The 14985-nt window shown below is 37.7% G+C and overlaps 1 protein-coding gene across 2 annotated transcripts in view; it reads right to left on the bottom strand.

Annotated features, from left to right (window-relative positions):
* The window catches only part of LOC150102056 (uncharacterized), a 133495-nt gene extending 118743 nt beyond the window's left edge, over positions 1-14752 (bottom strand). Inside the window, exons 1-2 of one of the 2 annotated variants that reach the window (XM_090400511.1) lie at positions 14548-14752; positions 3524-3683 (exon numbers count right to left, since the gene is read on the bottom strand). In XM_090400511.1, the coding sequence (XP_090256637.1) occupies positions 3524-3683; positions 14548-14619 (232 nt within the window). In that variant the 5' untranslated portion in view covers positions 14620-14752. Of the gene's footprint in view, positions 1-3523; positions 3684-14375 lie in introns of both variants that reach the window. The other variant, XM_090400512.1, reaches the window with a different exon arrangement.
* Positions 14753-14985: the final 233 nt, after the last annotated feature.

The following is a 14985-nucleotide window of genomic DNA, read 5'->3' on the forward strand; positions in this document are numbered from 1 at the left end:
TCTTTGGCGCTGAACAACTGGCTTCTGTCCACTGTTTTGACTGCTGTTTGGATTCTGGTATGTAATGGTGAATCCAAGTCTCATCCATAGTAATAAATTGACACACAAAATCAGTTTTATTCTTGTTAAAATGCTCCAAGCACTGTTCAGAGATTTTCATGCGAGTGTGTTTTTGATCTGCTGTGAGCAAGCGTGGCACCCATCTTGTGCAAGGCTTTTTTATTTGCAATTCTTCATGCAAAATATATCCTACATGTTTTTTTGAAATGCCTATAGTCTCAGCAATTTCATGTACTTTGACTCGCTGGTCATGCAATACCACAAACAGTGTTTGTGGAGAGCTCCTGAACAGATAAGTGTCATTTTGAGTAATAATTGGTGAATTTTCATAGTATTTACTTAGTATTGTTTACTTTTCATATTTTAGCGTGTCTGGGTGACTTTTTGGGTGTTTTTGAGTATTTTAATTAGTAAATTGATAGATATGATTATCATGCACATGGCCCCCATAAAGAGGAAGATGGAGTCTAGGTCACCATCTTTGTCTAAAAATTTTAATTTAAAGGATTTGATTCAGTGTACCATTTGGGAAATGTATGCATTGAGGAGAGCGGTTGGAGTCTGGTTAAACAACGATAGTGGAGTGAATGTGTGCAGAAAGTGTAAAGAATGTAAGGATTTAAAGAGTGTTTCAAGTCAAGAGAGTGATATCGTTGTTGAAAGTGAGAATCTAGAAAATAGTGATATTTGTGAGGTAATACCAGATAGCTTTGAGAGTGGCGTTGAAAGTGAGAATGAAGGTAAACATACAGAACGAATGAATGAATTATCGGAGAATAAGAATGATGAGACTGATGCAACGAATGAGATGATTTGTGAATGACTAACTGCATTAAGGCCACAAAATGTTATTCCTAATACTCCTTGCATTAGTTGTAAGTAGATTACCCCTGGTCCCTATTTCCTTCCACAATTCCTTATCCAATCATTTAAGTACTTTCAGCTCTGCTGCTCCCATTGAGGCCATTCCTGCATCCATATCTTGTCTTCCTTCATCCTTTATGCTGCATCTATTTTGGAATCTTACACTCACAGTCTCACTGTCTAGTTATCATTTTCCTGGCCAGCTATACACTCTCTTCCTCTTGTGAACAATTTATCTAACTTGATACTATTACTGCTGTCACTCAAATGAAGACCACCTGCAGCAAACTGCACACACACTCTCTCTCTCTCTCCTGCCTTCAGATTTATCCTATACATCTACAAACTCAAGTCCTCTCTCTTCCTGAACATTTAGCTATCATGCCATTCTTGATCACTACTCTTCTCCTCAGCTCTCTACTGTTGTACCTTAGCAACACACAATTCTCCCTCTCATGCTCCTCAGTTTTAATGTCTCTAGCAACACTCACAAATCCCACACTATCCCATTCACACTTCACTGCAGATCATTTGTTCCTACCAGCACAGTTTCCTCTGCATATTTCCTCCTCTCTCTATAGCCTCAATCACCTTTCTAATTATTGCTTCTCTCAGAGATACTTTCAACACCTGCTCCATTTTCACATTGTTTGCCTCTACAGCACTACACTATACTACTTTCATTCATCTGCCACTGGCTCCTTTCTTCTTACACTTCCAACTGCCAATCTCTTCTTTAAATGTCCTATCTCACTCTACACACACACACACACACACCTCAATTCATTTCTCAACCTAACCAATTCTTTTCAAATATCCTAACTTGCATTCACATCTTTCATACTAGCTTTTTTTCATTCCTCCTTTGTTCTTCTACTGTTCCATCATTTTTGCATCTTACGTTGTCTTACTACTTTCTGTTTGGTCATTTATCCCATTTGTACTACATTTGCTATTCTGACTTTGCCATGTTTGTAGTCCTCATGCCACTACTGATTGCTTCTTTCACCAGATCACTTGTCCACTTTTCATAACTTTGTTACCACTCACTTGCTGCACTTTCACAGTATCTCTCTTCACTAGCAGAAAGCACTCATTCTGTTTTGTTACATTCCTGCTATTATCACTCTCAGTCACCGATGCATCACCACTCATCACGTTTAAGTCACACTTCCTTCACACACAAGGAGGTTGGAGGATCTAAAATGTTGCTCTTTTACCAACTGAGCTGCTACTCCTCAGTAATTCAGCAAAAACTATCTTATTTACTACAAAGATTATGGATTCAAAACCTAAATACGGCATAAAAATACTCAAGTGCCATTAAATTAGGGATAGGAGATGCTATGCAAATTTCGTAATGCCACTGGCATTTGCAAGCATGTGTGGCCAAAACTGTGGTTTATACTTAGCTGTCAGTGTTGGCTTCCATGAGCATTTGTTGTGAGAAGCATAATGGGAAAGGCATGGGATTTAGATGCACTTGACAGAGAGCAGATTGTAGGTGCCCGACTGATGGGTTACTCAATCTCCAAAATTGTGAACAAACTTGGATTTTCTTGTACAACAGTTTCAAGAGCATTTCGGGAATATGCAAATTCCAACAAAAAATAAACACCCAGACAAACTGCAAAGGGCAACCAGCCTTGAATGATCGTGGGCTTTGGAATCAAAAGACCATGTGACACTCACTTCACTGCCTTGGCTTTGGGAGCTACTGACTTACGATGGTCTGGGCTAAAGAACACTGAAACTGGATGATTGAAAATTGGCGACATGTAGCCTGGAGTGATGAATCATGATTTAAGCTTCATAGCACCGATGGGAACCACCACCACCTTGAACAGTTCTGACCTGACATGTAGGATTCACGGCTTTATGTGGTTGGTGCCATATCTTCAGTCTTCCTGGGGTGTCTTCAGTTGAATGTCTTTGGGACCTTTGTTACATGTACCAGCAACTCTCAATGCATCCTGGTATGCAGAACTCGTGGCTGGCCATTTACACCCATTTATGTCTATCATGCATCACTATGGAGATAGCATCTAATAGTAAGACCTTCATCTTCTCACAGGTTCAGGCAGGCTACTGCTTGATTCCAGAAGCATTCTGTGTTGAATTTGAAATAATGAAGTGGCCACCTAGAAGTCCTGATTTAAACCCCATCGTAAATCTGCTGAACTCGAGCAAATTATGAACAGCTCTGGAGGATGCATGGGTTGCCATACTTGTGAAACATTTTTGCAAGCTTGTGGAGTCCTTGCCTCGTCATGTGGAAGCTGTTATCAGGGCCAGAGGGGAGATCCAACACATTACTATTTGACTATCCCTAATTCAATGGCACTTTAGTGTACATGCTTGTGAAAAGCCTAACAATAGATAAATTTGTATTAAACTGAGGGCATATATCTTAAAAATCAAAAATCACTGCTGTAGCCATATAGTGCAAGTTGACTACTGTGTACCATTAAAATGATCAGTGCAATCACTAGAAGCAATAAAAGTATTTTATTTTCCAAATAATTAATATGTGCACTATAATGAAAAATCTAAAATAAAAATTAAAAAAATTAGAAAAGAAAAAAAAAAAAGAAATTACCTTCATTGAAGTATAAAGGGTCTGAAGCATTATCATAGACCAGTGTTATTGCTGTATTATAATCATCATTCTCTAAGGCGAGCGTAAGGGCTGTATCATTTATTCCCAATTGAACATTGAAATTGTATGGGGGACTATCTGCCATTGTAATGAGTGGCACCTACAAAAAAACATACATAATAGTGTCATAAAACAAGAATAAGAGAAAATAAATTGAAATCTATTTACGGTAATATATTTCAATACATTTACAATATCGCATACTTCAAACAGCAACAATAGAGCTGAATAAAGTTTCACCATGTTTTTAAGGAGTGTACTAAGGAACCGACAATGCCCTTTGCCTAGCAGTTCAATGAAATCTAGGTCAGGGCATCCCTGTGAAATTGAAAAGTCCCTGAAGAGTAGAAAGATAGTGCTATTGCAAAATGGCAAAAAAATGGAAACATCAAACTACAGAGTAGTTTGTGTTTCTTTGTAGTCACTAAGATTTCAGAAAAATTAGTAATAGCTCATATGCAGAAGTGGTCAGATGAGAGTAATATTATTCATAGAGATCAGCATGGATATGTTGAGGAATACTTGTTTTTGGTAATCTGGTCACCTTTTATAACATAAAATAGTTGATGAAGGGGATGCATATACTGTAATTTTTCTGGAATTTGCAAAAGCATTTGAAAAGTTTCTGCATGATAAGTTGATATTTAAATTGAAATAAATGGATTTATTTATCGGGTTTAGGCTAGTGGACTGAGGTGGCAGTTGGCAGTCTGATACATATGAGCTGTACATGAAGAGAGGAAGAGAGGGGAAACAGTATCATGGGAAAAGTAAGGTTACATGCAAGTTTCCACACAGATAAGAGCATTAGTTTTCGACTTTTATGTCACTGATATTATTACTGGATTATAGGAGATATTCCATTATTTCTGGATGATGCAAAGCTTGGGGGGGTAATAGTAGTATATTATTACTATTAATATATTACCCCCCACATGTGTAGAGGCTTGAGTGCTGTGAGGACATCATGTTGGAGGCTTACTGGATTGTATACGGCACTCAGAAAGGATTAAAACAGAATCAGCAACAGCTCTTAGAAATCAACCAAATCTTAATAAATACGATTGCATTAAGCTTCCTAAGATTTGGGAAACACTTATCACCAAAGTTCCCACCTTACATTCCAGGCCACCTACAACTGCCCTTAGAGGGTAGTACTCCACCTAGTTAGGACTTTAGTGTCACCCACGTGGTTGGGCTTAGTATTGTGTGTCATTTGTGTACATGTTACATTAGTTTTTTTGTAATCCCTGAAGATGTTTCAGTGACTGAGATGAAATATAGGAAGTATTAAATTCTGTTTTAATCCTTTCTGAGTGCTGTATACAATCCATTAAGCCTCCAACATGATATTACCCACCCTTGGGGGGGGGTAATAATAGTATTTATGATCTGGCTATTTGGGAGGATTTAAATAAGTTAGAAAGGCAATCAAATAGATAAGTGGGAATGTCACATTAACATAGATAATGCAAGGTTTGAACTTTGGAATCAGAAGATAGAAAGCTGTGTACAGTAGGAGCATGGAATGTATTGCTTCTGAGGACAATGAGAATGTAGACAGAAAATGAGTTCAAGGAGTGGTATGATAGACTACTGTCTAAAGCAAATCTCCCAACAACATGTCTCATAACTATGTGGGTCCTGAATAATAATAATAATAAATTTTCTTATGAGGGAGAGGTCATGGGTTAGCAATTTACTTATTATAACAGTATGATAGATGACGTGAGCAAGGGAAATGCACATACACTGCTTGGAAAGAAGTCAACACACACACACACACACACACACACACATTACATTTGAGGAACAAACAGCCACAGTGCCACCTTAAGATGTAGGACCTCCTTTAGCTGCAATGACTGCAGCAATCTCTCCACATATACTTTCCACATGCATATGCATATGATAGCAATCAATGGGAATTTTGGACCATTCTTCCTGTATGCATGTAACGAGGTCCCTTGACCTCACCTGATTCTCCAGATGTTTAATAGGGTTGAGATCAGGACTCTGTGGAGGCCAGTCAAGTGTGCCGACATTCATGTCTACAAACCACGCAGTTACAGCAGCAGCATTATGACACAGTGCATTGTTTTGTTGAAAGAGAATGGTCAGTTCTGTAGAAACACCAAAAAATAGGAAGCACTGCATTGTCCAGAATGTTCAGATGCTTCTTGGAATTTAATGTTTGTGACACCACAAACAGACATCCAAGGCCAAACCAGGAAAAACAGGACTGCACCATCACACCGCCATCCCCAAATTTCATAGTTGGAGTTATACACTCTAGTAAGAGATGTTCACCTAGCATCCAGCACACCCTCCATCTGCTTGATAGAGGGTGTAACATGATTTGTTGCTCCATCTGGTGATATCAATTGGAAGGAGGAAATATCATGTAGCAAAAAGGAAATGGAGTTCATACATTTTCTACGAGATAATTACTTAAAACAGCACATAACTGAAGGGACACGTGGTGTGAGTGTGTTGGACCTGGTTATTGGTTCAGAGGATATATGCATAAGATGTCCTCGTTACCTCCAATTGGTGAAAGCGATCATGTGGTATTGACTTGGGAGGTTGCAAAATCTGTGGACTTTTCTTTTAAGAAGGGGTATATACGGAACTACAGGTTAGGCAATTATAACAAGCTTCGGAGTGAGCTTGCAGCCATCCCATGGCAGAACATATTGCCGGAGAAAGATGTTAGCAATGCATGGGATAAAATCAGCAGGTATCTGAGGAAAGCAATATCAGATTGTGTCCCCATGGTCAGGAAGACAAACAAGGCAGGCATTAGATGGATGAGCAGTAGTATCAAGCTTGATCTGCAAAAAAAGAAAATGTTATGGAGAATGTACAAGGAGAAATGCGATCAGTACACCCATGAGCAGTACAAGGCTCAAGCCAGCATTGAAGGTTACCAGCATAGTAAGAAAAGCTAAATCAGATTATGAGAAGACCTTAACCAATGAGATCAAGGGTAATCTCAAGGAGTTCTTCTGCTATGTGGTAAGTAAAAGGAAGAATGAATTCGGAAGGATAACTTTAGTGGGTGCTGATGGTATTGAGGTAACAAAATCAGATGTAATAGTTGAGTTACTGAGTGATCACTTTTCAAAAGTCTATCACCCAAGTGAGGATATCTCTGTACCTATAGCAAGAGAACTGAAGCTAAGAAATCAGAGGTATTTAATATATTGCAAAATTTAAATGCAAACACTGCTGTAGGTTTAGATGGAATATCAGCTCGGGTGTTGCGTGAATGTGCAAAGGAATTGTCAACCCTTCTTACTTGGATATTTAACTTAAGTTTGATCACCATCTCAGGAGTGGTGGTAAAAGTATCGGAAAAGTTGGTTAAAGACAAAATTCAAAAATGGGTGGATCAGGATATGATACTCTATAGAGGCCAACATGGTTTTGTTAAAGGTAGATTCTGCCTTAGTAATCTATTAACTTTTCATAATAGAATGACATCTGAGTTGGAAAAAGGAACTGGCTACACAGTGGTACCTCTGGATTTTGCTAAGACTTTTGACAGGATACCCCATGGAACACTGTTACGCAAATTGGAGCAGATGGGAATGGATACTAAATTGGTGATATGGATAGGAGAATGGTTCAGGGAGAGATACCAGAAGGTGGTGTATGGAGGAGCCGAGTCCACGATGAGGCAGGTGACCAGTGGTGTGCCTCAGGGCTCTGTGCTTGGGCCATTGTTGTTCAATTTGTATATAAATGATATAGGAAATGGCTTAAAGGGAGGTATTCAGTTGTTTGCTGATAATATACAGTTGGGTAGCACAATAAAAAATCAAGCTGATGTTGAAAGTTTGCAGTATGATTTAAATAAGCTGGTAGAATGGGCAAAAGGTAATGGATGTCAGTTCAATGTGAAAAAGTGTAAAGTCGTGCATTTTGGGATTAAAAGATTACCAGCTGTGTACTATATTGATGGAACAGTACTCCAAGAGATTGATGAGGCTAGGGACTTAGGGATGTTGGTAGATAGGGAGATGAAGTTCAGGGCACACATTGCTAAGGTGTCCAAGATTGCACATAGAATTACTTGGTTGTTGAGGAACACACTGACATCCAGAGATAAAGAGGTTATTATTCCCCTTTATAAAGCGTTGATACTTCCACATTTGGATTACTGTGCTCAGGTCTGGTCACCTGGATTCCTTGGAGATGAAGAGGCTGTGGAGAGGGTTCAGAGAAGAGTGACTAAGTTGGTGAGTGATGTAAAAAATGCTCCTGGCATTGATAGATTGAGAGCTTGTGGATTGCAGAGGTTGGTTGATAGGCGGAGAAGAGGGGATATGATAGAAACATTTAAATTACTGAAAGGTTTTTATAGGATTGATGCAGGGGAAATGTTTCAGCTGTGTGATAGTGATGGAAGAACAAGAGGTCATCCCTGGAAATTAAAGAAGTGTGGTTAACAAGGGTGTGAGAACAAGGTTTTTTGCCTGGAGGGTGGTGAATGAGTGGAATTCATTGCCTGACTTAGTTGTGAGCTCCTCATCTGTAAATGAATTCAAGAAGAGATATGACAGATATTGTTTTGCTAGTTTGGGTCTCCCGTGATGAGTCTACTGACTCCATGGAGATACCCGTAATAATAATAATAACTCAGCTTTCCAACGTTCCACACCTCACTGTACATGCTCTTTGCAAAAGAATGCTGCATGTTGGTTCGGGTAATGTGAGGCTTGGATATTGTGGTCCTACCGTGGAAACCCATGCTATGAGCTTTAGTTCTGAATGTGCTTGTGCAAATTTGTGTCCCAGTTGATGGGGAACTCCACATTCAACGTGTCAGCAAACAAATGGAGGTTTTTATATATTATCCTTGGTAGCATCTTATGTCATGAGTATGGCAGGTTGTTCACTGCAGGTAGCACTTGCAGTTGACTCCCTGCACTTTCATCTCAGTAAGGTATCACTGCTTGTTGACCTTGGATGGTCAACAATGATTTGTCAACAATGGCATCCTATCACAATGCCTCTTTCAAACTCAGTTCCCTTCTCATAGCCATTTCACCTGGACACTGTTTTCACTGACTTGGGAGCATCATATTTCTCCAATTTATACTTGAAACAAACACATGACTCATTACATGATATGACATGATGCACTTTGCCCATGGAGGTGTCCATTGGCTTCTTTCGAAGTAGTGTACAGTAGTATATCTAGATTTTGCAAAGCTTTTGATAGGTTGCCACATAACAAAATGGCATTAAGTAGAGCAGATGGGATTCAATATATTAAAGAGTTCAATAGGAGAATGGTTGTCAGCTAACAACAAGCTGTGTAATGGGAGGCAGTGTCTCAAAAAGAAAAAGAACATCATTGGCAGTGTGCCAAAAGTCTCTGTTTTAGGGACATTATTGTTCTTTAATTTATATGTTAATGATACTGGGATTAATTTAAATGGGGATATGCAGTTTTTGAGGACCATAAAGTTGGTGAGAGGTATGAGAAGCAAAACAATCAATTCAAGATTGTAATTGAAACCTGGAGACATGGATTGAATGTAGTGTATTCAGTTGGTGGGAATTTATTGAAGAGAGTTGAAAAAAGAATGGAGTATAAAAACCTAAATTAAGGGACCATACTTTGAGAATTGTGAAAACACAACAGATTATGAATGATAAAGAATGCTGACACACAGAAATAAAGGGATTACAGCTCAACTCAACAGTTCATGGTCTTGAGTGATCAGACCACATTATACTAATACAAATTTGGTTACCTCATTTTTAAGAGATTCTGGAAAGGGTTCAGGGAAGAGTGCTTACTATAGTACCAGGTCTTTTGAATGATGATATGAGAGAGATGGAAATGATATCTGCAGAAGCTGGTGGATTAGGAGGGGGGATGATAAGACTGATATATAGAAGTTGGCAAGAAATTTTTACTAGATTAATGCAGAACAAGAGGTCATCTTATCTTTGGAAGGTGTGTACAAGAAATGAGAGAGCAGGCTTGTGTTTTTAGAATGTGGTAAGTACAGAAACAGTAAACAAGTTTAAAGCAGAGCTTCACAAGTATTTGATTTCCTGTGATGGATCTTTTGACTTCATAGAAATCTGATGATGATAATAAGGCAGATAGTATTATTTTCAAACATTCAGTGTCATAAGATGACTGATCACAGGACAAACTCCATAGATCACCAATACATATCATACCTCATCTTGAAGATATTCTGCATTGGTGCAATCGCCACTCACTCTTCCAATGCATTCCACTCATTCATTACTCTCTATGCAAAAAAGATCCCTTTTTTTGCCTCCTTCCTTCCTTACTAACATGACTTTTATAGATTCAATAAATGACCTCTCATTCTTTCACCACCTATTCTTCTTCTACGCGTTATTCCCGCTTCCTATGCAAGGTCCGCGTGCTACTTTTAGATGCGACTTCTTGTTAGTACTACTCCCAACCGACCCGTCGCCTGGTCTGCCGCTGAGGGGGGGGGGATATATTTTTGACTGTAGAGGTGTATGTTCACGGGACCGGTTTGCCTGTTTGCGGGATGAAAAACGCCAGATAAACTGGCGGAAAAAACCCTATTGACTGCACCCAAGACCGGCTAACTTGGCTATGCCGGAGGAAGATCCTCAAATTCCTCACGTCTACAACAGGAATCGAACCTGGGACACTCCTTCCCCAGGCATATGGTTGCGAAGCGCAAAGCCACTAGGCTAACCGCGCGGTTCTTTCACCACCTATTATCTTACAATATTTCACCTATAGCTATTTGATAGGCATCTTTCCTCAACTTATCTCAATTATACTGCATCTTCTATATAAAGCTATGCAGAGTACATATATGTCATGTTCAATAATTTGCAATCCTGAGAGTTTTAGTTTCTCACCTAATGTTTCCTCAGTCACCACAGATGTCAAAGCCACATGATCACTCTCACCATATATACAGATGCACAGAAATCCAGATGTGCCTCATTCCTATTTGTCAGAAATTCTGTTCAGTACCTTCTCCTCACTCAGCAATGTCCTTTACAACTTTTGCAACATGTGACCTCTTCCCTATCCACCAACTCCCTAAATTTCTTATCTCTTCCATCTTTTAAGTAAGGTTCCACCAATGCAATATGTTCCATTCTATCTCCTCTGGCCAAAGTGCATGACTTCATACTTGAAATCCCCCATTCATCTGCCCAAATCCCTAACCAATTCAAATCCTCTTTTAGCAAAATCACAGAGTTTTCTACCATTTTTTCTAATTCAGCATCATCTGCAAACACTTAAATATCTCCTCTCTGAACTACATTATCATGCATAAGTAAACAACCATAGCCCTGGCATGCTAATAATCACCAATCTCTTTTGAGACATTTTCCAACATACATCTTTCTTCAATCATCCAGCCAGTGTTGTAACCAGGCTTGCAGTATACTATCAAATGTCTTTACAAAATCTAGAAAAAACAACATATAACTGTCTTCTGTCCAATGCAGACATCAGTCTATTATAAAACATAACTAGGTTACTAAAGCAAAACCTTCCTTTATCAAGCTCATGCTGCACTCCGAAAAGATCGCTATTCTCAGCAATATCTTCATTCATACATCTGATACACAAAAGATGTCTATAGTTTGTACCAGTAATCTATGCAGTAGCACTATGTTCAAGGGCTGTTCCTGTTGTCAAACTTACTAAACAATCAAGTTAAGGGAAATGTTAGTTCCTCCTCTGCATATTCTCTTAAAATATGTGATGATATCTCATCCACTTCTGCAGCCTAATTAACATCAAGTTTACTAAAATTCAAAAACACTTCACATTTAAGAATTGCTTATCTTGCATCTTCCTTCCCAATTGCATTCAACACTACTTCCAACTATAATATGAAATAACTGACAGCATACATGTTGAAATTTCTACCACATCACAGATGTGAGTCAAGTGGCACCGCCAACAATTCAAGTTGATCCTCCATATTCACTCATTTTTCTACCAACCACATAACTTAAAATTCTCTAGGACTTTGCTTTACTGCATTCGATTCCTCCTTGTTCTCTTTCCAGACTCTTTTCTAACCTGTGACTTATACTCATGTAGCTGTTGGGCACTCTCTTCCACATCCTCTTTCTCTGTAGTTACTGCATAATTTAATGAATCATTAATTTTATCTTCCTATATTTATCCTCCTAAATTTAGAAATACAGTCTGACTAGTCAATAACTAATCTTGAACCAAATCCCAGGCACTAGCAATTTCCATTCCTTTCAATTGATCATGCCACAATAAATCATCACCACCAATCTGTTTCCTTCATGTGTCATTGTCTCCTGCTCTTTAGTTCATCTTTTTTTTTTTTTTTCCCCAATGAAGCTTACAATAACAAATGGCAACAAAAGATAAGCATGGATAACAAACAGACAATAGGCAGATTAAATAGAATAGGAATGGATGATAAGCTAGTGGCCATAATAGAAGAGTAGATGACAACCACTGTTAATGAGTGGCATATGGAAAAGCAGTGAAATGCAAGAGGATGTAATTCTGAGCTAATACTGTTCAACATGTATATTAATGATATGTAGGATTTGAAGGACTGTGCGTGTGTGGAGGGAATAATCCAGTTGTTTCCCTTTCCAGGATGAAGTGAATAGACCGGCTAAATGTAGTTATGCTGGTGTTCTGGATTAAAGATATGGTATGATCAACATTATACTAATGAGAACAAAATGCAGAAAACTGAGAGAAAAGAATGCTAGTACACAAGAAACTGAAGTTCAGAAAACATACTGCAACTGCAGCAAATATGATGAAGAATTATTATCATCATCAAACATTTATGAAGACAAAAAACTCATTGTGGGAGGTTCCACTATTACACACAACATAGCTCATCAAACCATATCTTAAATTCAGTCATTGTTTTTGCACTGGACACTCTCTTAGATGGATAATGTCAGATATCTATGAGGCTCAGCAAACTGCATTTCCTCAAACTTTCTTCACACTCAGCATACTGAGACTGGAAACAACTTTAGATTCAATAATCCAGCATCTAAAAACCAAACAAGATAATTTCGTAAGCCTACTTTAGGTCCTATAGTAGGCATTGAAATTCTTTTATAACCTGAAGGCTTTCACAAATGTCCATACAACAGCAAGATTTGAATGCACAATAAATTGAATGTAAAGTGGAGATGCTATCCAGGCTGGTAAGTTGCCTCCTTGTTCATGCATTATTCTGCCCCCCCCCTATATAATTACCTAACCCACCTAACCCATCTTAGAAACCGACTGAACTACAGAGGCTCATAGCTCATAGCATAGGTTTTTTTTTTATTTTGCATGGAGAGTGATTGGTGAGTGGAATGCATTGCCTGTGTGTTGTGATTGTAGACATATTGAATCAGTTTAAGGACAGTTGGATGAGCTTTGTGTGCAATAGCGTGTACCTCCCACGATGAGTCTCTGACTCCATGGAGGTCAGATGTGAATAATAATACAGTGACACCTGTGATGTAATTATTATTATTATATCACACCTTCCAGGGAGTCCAAAGACTCATCGAGGGAGCACATCTACTCTACAACTCTTCTTCTCACTACTCCACCAACCTTCATCATCTAACACCAACGCCATCGACCGCCGACCACCACTAGTACTTTCACAGACGATCACAACATCCATGCCCACGGCGGGATTCGAACCCACAGCCTTTTGGCTAGAGAGCGGATACGCTAACCACTTGGCCAATCAGGCCGGCACTCTAATAATAGAATAACAGAATAATAATGATAATACTTAAAGTATTGCAAATAAGTTAAAGATAATAAAAAGATTTATCATATTCAGTTTAGGAAAAATGTATTCATTACAAACTTTTCAGGAATAGTTGGATCAGTTAAAATTTGTAAATTTTTTTGAATATTGATATCCTCAGTTTTGCTACTTGTCAATAACCTTCCAAAGTGTGGTATTCTATGTATTCTTCTCCATCTTTCTGATTCCCCTGAATTTCAATCCTCTGTTTTCTATAATCTCTAGATCTAATAGCTTGATTTGTAGTTTCACTTGGGACATTTAATTTTGCATGGAGAGATTTAGTCAATCTGGTGACAAATATGGTAAAAGGTTTGTGAAGCATTAGAAAGGAAAGAAGTAGATTTATATGTGCATGACAAATAAAGAAGTGATGCATTTTTTATGATGGGGATAGGAGTGGAATGGTAGAACTGGTGACAAGGAGTAAGAGGGTCAAATATTAAAAACAATATGTTTGTTACAAAGAAGGCAAAGCATTTTTTCCCTTAATTTTTTACATGGCAAACATATTTACCACTTAAATTTTAAGCTTTAAATTTTAGATTTAAGTGGCAAATATATCACTTCACTTTTCTAATTCGAGTTTGCAATGCATTAGGGGAAACTTAGGCTCAACAAAAATTCTTATGTTTTGAAGCTATTAATTGCGTAATATAATTATATTGAAGTTATAAAAATGGAAATTAAATGATGGGGAAATTTTAAAAGCAAAAAACTGTTTTACATAAAATACAAAAAAAAAATCCCCTACACTGAGAGTCAAAGCTCCCCGAGACAATGAAAAATGGAAGGGAATCCAACCCTACCCCTAAAAACAGGTCATTTAAACAACAGATTTTGATATGATCGTATATATCAAGCACTCTCTTCCAATTCCTATAACTCACACACAAACATACACACACAAAAAAAATAATAAATGTTACAAAATATTTTAAAAAATCGATGTAAAGGCATAGACTAACCTAAAGAATGATATTCTGAAAAGCTTTACGAATTGACATATCCATATATATAAACCTTTAATGATAGTTTAATGCCATATCACAGAATACTATGCTTGAAATGTCAAAAAATAATCCACTATACGAAAAAAAAAAAGAAAAAAAAACTTTCCCAACTCAGATGATTAGGAACAATTACTTCCTGCTTTGCTCCAGGATATCTCCGACGTATTACTTCAAGTGTAATACAATGAGAAAATATCATATATAAAGTACTTTTATAAAGTACTTTTAGTGATAGAAAAATGCCATTTTAACATCTGATTTAAATATTAATCGCTCTTATTATTAGTATTATTATTTTACTGCAACATTTTCTCTGAATCCAAAACGGAAGACTGCCAAAATACTACAGCTTAATACAGGAATTAACTGAATAATATACTCTGGGTGGCCTACTTTTATTATGTGTTGACACATTAACTTGGATCAGTAATCCTTATTTCTGATTTATTATTATTATTATTATTATTATTATTATTATTATTATATCTGGTCCACATACACAAGACCTATAAAGCAGTGTGTGGATAATTTTCTATTATTACTTGTTCAATGATTATTCATTAAA

Source organism: Typopeltis vanoorti, chromosome 11 (assembly GCF_054136105.1).
Source record: "Typopeltis vanoorti isolate ZY-2024b chromosome 11, IOZ_Tvanoo_1.0, whole genome shotgun sequence".
Classification (NCBI taxonomy): domain Eukaryota; kingdom Metazoa; phylum Arthropoda; class Arachnida; order Uropygi; family Thelyphonidae; genus Typopeltis; species Typopeltis vanoorti.